Raw genomic sequence first — 6,874 nt, forward strand, 5'->3', positions numbered from 1 at the left:
AGCAAGCCACGGTACAACTGTGAGACGCGCAGCACTCGTCGGCTACAACGTAACAATAATAATTTCCAGAACGTGCTGTTACGTTGTCATTCATTTTACACACTGTCTTTCTTTCATTCATATGTTACGTAGGCACGTACTTTTTATCTTCGGCAATCTCATTCTCTAACCAGGCCTCAGGAGCTAACCAGCGTAACACTGTCCACCACTCCTTTCGTTATTCCGGCACATTGTTGACATCTGTGAGTAACAACAACGTACTAAACTGGAAGGTGGTCTACACATGCGTGGAATTCGCGGACAAACAAAGATCAAGATCTAAATGAAGATCTCTTTAGTTAATTTAAAGCACAACAATTTGTTTCGTTTGAATGTCTGTGTTTTGAGGTGTGACTGGAGTACTACAGTCTTCAGTAGTATAAGCCTGGAGGAGATTCTTAATGCAATGCCTATGTTTTAGCTGTCTCTCTTCTGCCATCTAGTGCTTCTTCTAATTCATTCAAGGACAAACACAGATCAAGATCCAAATGAAGATTATATATAGAGATATTTGCAATACATTCATAAAGTATTCAGACCGCGTCACTTTCTGAACACTTTACATTGTGCTGTAGGTTTAATTTTAAATGGATACATTGGCCATTTTTGCTCATTAATCTAGACACAATCACCCATAATGTCAAGGTCTTAAATAAGGCTGTCATATTTATTAAAAAAAAACAAACTGAAATCTCAATGCTTTAGAAATGGTTTGACCCCATCACCCTGGCCTATGCCTCAGCACAATTTGATCAAGGAGGCCTACAGCGAGTTTCCTGGACTTCATGTTTTGGTTTTGTCCTGACATGCATTGTGAATTGTGGACTCTCTATACACAGGTGTGTGCCTTTCTAAACGATGTCCAGTCAATTCAGTTTGACACAAGTGGACTCCAGTCAGGTTTCTGTCACATCTGAATTAGAATTAAAGCAAACAGGATGCACCGGAGCTCAACTTGGAGTGCCGCAGCAAAGGGTCTAAATACTACTATTAATGAGCGAGAGATTCAGTTTTTATTTTTTAATACATTTGCAAGTCTTTCAAAAAACATGTTTTCACTTTGTCATTAGGGGTAATTGTGTGTAGACTGAAGTTTGTCCACTTAAAAGTTAAAATCTACAACACAACAAAGTGTGCAGAAAGTGAAGAGGTCTGACTCCACTGCATATGAATGAACTCAGCTTCAGGTCAGTCCAAAGGCTCATAGTAATAAAAATAATATGAAAGTTGCATTTAGTATTAACTTGTGATAAAGCGTTACATTACAGTGCACTGTGTGTTGCACTCTGTACCAGAGACATTCTTTCCAGGCAGAAATCAACTTGTCACTTTGTCACTTACTTGCTGGACATAACGTCAGAAAAGGGCCATGTAAGGCGGTTATTTGAGCCATCAGATTTTATTCCATTTGTTAATCGAATAAAAGGCATATAATACATTTTATTTATATAGCGCCTTTCCCATGATCAAGGCATTTATAGATTATTAGGAAGAATGGCAGGTTATACAGTATATAGCATTGTACAAACCAAATAAATAAAGAAGACAGTAAATTCGGAGAAAGCCTAACAGACACCATAATTGATGGTATAGCACACACATACAGGTTACATGAGCATCTTGACAGAGAGGTAAACTGAGAGAAGGATAATAAAGTCAAGTAGAGCTAAAAGCCTTCCTGAACAGATGAGTTTTGAGTTGTTTTTTAAAAGAATTCATGGAGTCAGCTGACCTGATTAATTTTGGTAGGTCATTCCAGAGTCTGGGCGCTATACAGCTGAAGGCCCTGCTGTCACCCATGGAGTGCAGGTTAGTGTTGGGCACAACAAGATTGCCAGAATCAGAGGACCTTAGTGGGCGGGCAGGCACATAGTGGAGTGGAGAAGGTTACTGATGTAGTTTTGCGTGAGGTTATTTAAGGCTTTGTAGGTTATTAGTAGGATTTTATATTCGATTCTGTAAGACACAGGGAGCCAGTGAAGACGGAGCAGGATGGGTGTGATGTGCTCGCTGCTGCTGGTTCGAGTGAGGACTCTTACAGCTGAGTTTTGAATAAGCTGGAGCTGTGATATAAGATTAGAAGGGGCACCTGCCAACAGCGAGTTACAATAATCTATGCGGGATGTGATAAAAGCATGGACAAGTTTCTCAGCATTAGCCCGTGCTCGTTCCTTCCTCTCCTTTTCTATGTTACGGAGGTGAAAGTAAGAAAGTTTCTTAATGTGATTTATGTGGGCAGAATAAGAGAGGGAGGAATCAAAAATGACACCAAGATTCTTTGCAGTAGAGGCAGGTCTGATGAGATCACCACCAAGATGGACTGAAAAGGAGCTCATTTTATTAAGTTGCATTTTAGTCCCAATTTGCAGTTTTGTTGCAGTTTAATTTTAAAGAGTTCTGCTCCTTCCAGGTTTTAAATTCACTCAGGCAAGTTGTGAGCGGAGAAAGCTCTGATGAAGTTCTACTTTTAACATTGAAGTAGAGTTGAGTATCATCTGCATAAAAATGATAGTCCAGTCCATAGCTAAGAATAATATGGCCAAGGGGAAGCATATAAATACAGAAGAGAAGAAGGCCGAAGACAGAGCCCTGGTGTGACTGGCAGCGAGCTGGATCTGCTGTTGACAAAACTAACAAACATATATATATATATATACACATTATATATCACTAACTAATATATATTGTGGCATGCAGCTGGCGGTGGCACCCAGCCGGGATGCCCGGAAGGACCGGAGGAGGGTTTACGCCTCCTCCAGACCATGAGGGGGCGACCGCCCTGGTGGCTTTGTGGACCACGGGAAAGAGCCCAGGTCCTCAGCACTTCCGCCACACCCAGAAGTGCTGGGAGGAAACACAACCAGGAACACCCGGAGTCCTTCGGGTGCACAGCCGGCACTTCCACCTCACCGGGGAGTGCTGGCAGTCACTTATTGGGAGGGACCTGGAGCACGTCAGGGTGGATATAAAAGGGGCCGCCTCCCTCCATTCTATAGCTGGAGTTGGGAGTGGAGAAAGACGGAGTCTTGGAGGAGAGGAGTGGAGGCAGACCTCAGGAAGGCAGTGTGAAGGAATACCTGGACTTTGGGGAAGTACTGGGGTTGAGTGTGCACTAATTGTAAATAGAATTATGTATAATAAACGTGTGTTGTGTGAACTATTGGTGTCCACCTGTCTGGGCCAAGCTCCACTATATATATATATATATATATATATATATATATATATATATATATATATATATATATATATATATATATGCATATATATCTATATATACACATATACACATACATATATACACACTAATAAAAGGCATGCAATTTATACACACACATATCTATTATATGTTATATATACACACACACATTACATAAACACACACATATACTCTTGATACTGTACTTATACACACACGCTTGTATATACGTTTTATATATAAATATTTTAATTATATACTAATAACAATGATCACACGCATGCAGTAAATTAAGTTAAGACAGCTTCAGATGTTTGTTATACCAAACTGGATTAAACATTTCATTTTTTATTTATGCTGCACATCTGAGAAAAGCGCACTAGCCTCTTCTGTCCAAATAACTACTGTATGTGCCTCGATTCAATAGTTTAAAAATACGTTCAACTTTCGCTATTTTCAATTCATATTCCTCTACCAATGAATCTTAATAGACCTCCGCTCAGCTCAGCCCAGCCTACTCCGGAGTCGAACATCTGTTGGCCGGAGTATCAAACACCTTTAAACGACTTCGTTATCAGTTGTTATTCTTGTTAAGCGCTGCTCACGGTGAGCATGCACTGAGTGCCGTGTCAAGTTCTCAGGTAAAATGCTAATATGCAAACTTAAAAAAAAAAATTAAATTTTATACCAAATATACACCTAAACACACACATTTCTTTAAACCTGTATAGAATCAAATTAGTCTGAAACTGATTAACATTAATGGAGACCAGCAATATCTGTCGATGAATGAATTATTGTCAACGGCGGAAAATCAAACGAGTCGAGGTGTGATCTTCACGAAGCCGTACAGCCGTACACTCTCACGTCGGCACCCCCGTGTGCGCAGAGCGCTGCAGGGACGCCGGCGGCCACACACACGTTAGTGATGTTTTGCACGAAAACAAGCCAAAGGGTTCCTCGTGTTCAGACAGAAACAATATAAAAAGAAAAAATATATTTAAGGAAGCTTTTTTATTGCGATATGATCCATCTACTGAATGTGCTTTTCTCCAAAACACTAAAATATCGTCAAGCTTGTGGAACACAGAAATCAACAGGTGTGCCACCACAACATAATCGTTCTTCCAACCACATTTACGCCAATAACGGAATGGAAGAGATTAAGCCACGCACCTCCTTTTTAAGCCCGCTTATTCCATTTTTAAAGTAATGTGTCGACGAAATTTATTCGGCATCATCGGGCACAAGACCCCTGGACGGGCATCAGTCCAACGTCCAGTCCGCTCTCACTCACTTGACCAGTTTTGAGGTGCCATAATATGCATACAACGGTCATCGGGCGCGCTAAACGTTAACTAATCCTTCCACCATCCCGAGCAGGGTTTGTTTGTTGGGAGCTGCAGCACGTCCCATTCCCTTCGTTGACTCTACATGGCCTCTCCGTGTCAGCGGGATTTTTCTCCGGGTCCTCGGGTTTCCTCCGACAGCCCAAAGACGTAACAAGACTGCAAACTAGACAGGATCTGAGCAGATCAATTGCACACTGTCTACTTATAAAGTAGCGAGAAGAAACCGACTAATGCACATACCAGCAAGCCCTGTCGTGCCATCGATCTGACAATCTCGTCGCCGCCTACCTGGCCGCCGTGTAAAGTGCCGACCCACGCGCCCTTTAAGTAAGCTAACGAAACTTTTGACATTGACGTTCGTTTCGTTCACAGTTAAAGTGCCAGCCTAACAGCACAAATGATCCAACTTCTAAACCATCTGAATCTGCACCAAAGTGTACTTTTGCAAGTCCCGTCCAAATTTCGGACACAATCGGAGTCTGGGAATGAAACCTGCCACCTCCCATGAAGAAGGCACCGCGTAACCCCCTTCGAGATCTTCAGCACTAACAATGACAAACACCGACCTGTACTGTGACTGAGGGATAGATATCCTGATTGCGCGACTGTCCCGACACGATCAAACTACTGGGACCAATAAAGTGAATTAATTAACCTCCTCTTACCGCAATTGCTTGTGCCGCCGTTCACTGCCATCCTTCTGATGGTCTGGGGTCCAAATGTCGAATGGAGTTCAGGAGCGATTCGTTTTCATCCACGGGAATAGAATTCGTTTGCGTAAACAAATCGCGTACCCTCTGGTAATATCGAGATTAGCGAGACACGTCAAGAATGCGCCTGGGTGTCAATCGAAGAGACGCGAGGCTCTGTCTGCGCTGCGCTGGGAGCCACACCCAGCGGGGCCGGGCAACCTCCGCCTCCCAGGCGCTGGAGAATTCTGTTACAAGTCTGACATTCTTGTGTTGTTAAAGAAATGGGAAAGAAACTCCAAAACAAACCAAATGCACCTCCCCAGGTTTTAAATGACGGCTCCCGTTATGCAATTTTACAAACAATCTGCAGCTGCGAGCGATTATGGTGTCGCAGAATCGAGCGAAAAATTAAGACACTTTTCTTACATGTTAGAGACAAACATGCCTGACGTATTAAAAAAAAAAAAACAGCCCAGAGATGATACATCGAAAAGGGCCTGCCTATGGCTGGATTTTCAAATGGAAGAAAACCCGATGGCACAAGTAACCCACACGTGGCTCTTTTCTGATGTTATGTCCGGCAAGTACGTGACCAAGTGACAAATGGTGCTGCCTGGTGGAAAATTGGACAAGAACGTGGAAAAACTGAGACATTAATGGATTTACGACTGGAAACAATGTGCCTGCGGCACGGCAAAGTACAGTGCACTCTGATGTGATGTTTTAGTATTTGTTTATCACCAGTTATTACTACACTTAATATTATTATTGTTATTATTATTTGCATAGCAGAAGCCTTTATCCACAGCAACGTACAAAAGAGGTCAACATAATCCATTATCAACAGACTAGGGACTGTTTGAGAACAAGTATTACAGTACAAGTGTTCAAAAGTGATTTCCACAAGTTATTTTTATTATTACTACTGCTGCTACTACCAGAATCTGGACTGACCTGAAGCAGAGTTTATTCCTATATGCTAGTCAGAGAGCTTCTGGATTTGTCAAATACAAAAATACTGTACATATTACAGAAATGACAAGTTATGGAAAATAAATAAAAATATAAATATACACAACCAAGGAGAACTCTTAAAAATAAAAGTGACAGAATGGTTCTTCAGAGCAGTGCCACAGGGGAACCATTTTTGGTTCCAAAAAGACCTATCCACATGAACGTTTGAGAAAGAACCTTCATTTCTTTCAATCTATAACAGGCTCCATACAGTACATAGCCATGCGCAGATGGTAACAGATTTGTAAAATACTGATGACAAACTGGTTTTTGAAAGGACAGTGGTTGCATATGTCCAGTAACACAAGCTCAGTTCAGATTTTCTTAATCTGTTAGTGTCCTGTCAGGTAACCTACCCATACATTAAACATTTCAGTTTTTTCCACATATTAGGACGTTTTTCAAAGCACAAAAAAGCAACTGCATATTTAAAGAACCAGTCCCAGAATGAAATGGTGCTTTGACAAGCAATGGAGCTACAAGGAACCACACAACCCAGTAAAGAACCTTATAGTTCCATTAAGGAACCATTATTTATAAGAGTGAGGGGCATCTCATAAGTCCAGCATCTCAGGCTT

General features: G+C 41.5%; 1 protein-coding gene across 1 annotated transcript in view; it reads right to left on the reverse strand.

Annotated features, from left to right (window-relative positions):
- Positions 1 to 5,520, reverse strand: part of plcd1a (phospholipase C, delta 1a) — a 156,455-nt gene extending 150,935 nt beyond the window's left edge. The window contains exon 1 of the mRNA XM_039753704.1: positions 5,256 to 5,520. Within this exon, the coding sequence (XP_039609638.1) occupies positions 5,256 to 5,286 (31 nt within the window). The 5' untranslated portion in view covers positions 5,287 to 5,520. The remainder of the gene's footprint in view (positions 1 to 5,255) is intronic.
- Positions 5,521 to 6,874: the final 1,354 nt, after the last annotated feature.

Source organism: Polypterus senegalus, chromosome 5 (genome assembly GCF_016835505.1).
Source record: "Polypterus senegalus isolate Bchr_013 chromosome 5, ASM1683550v1, whole genome shotgun sequence".
Classification (NCBI taxonomy): Eukaryota; Metazoa; Chordata; class Cladistia; order Polypteriformes; family Polypteridae; genus Polypterus; species Polypterus senegalus.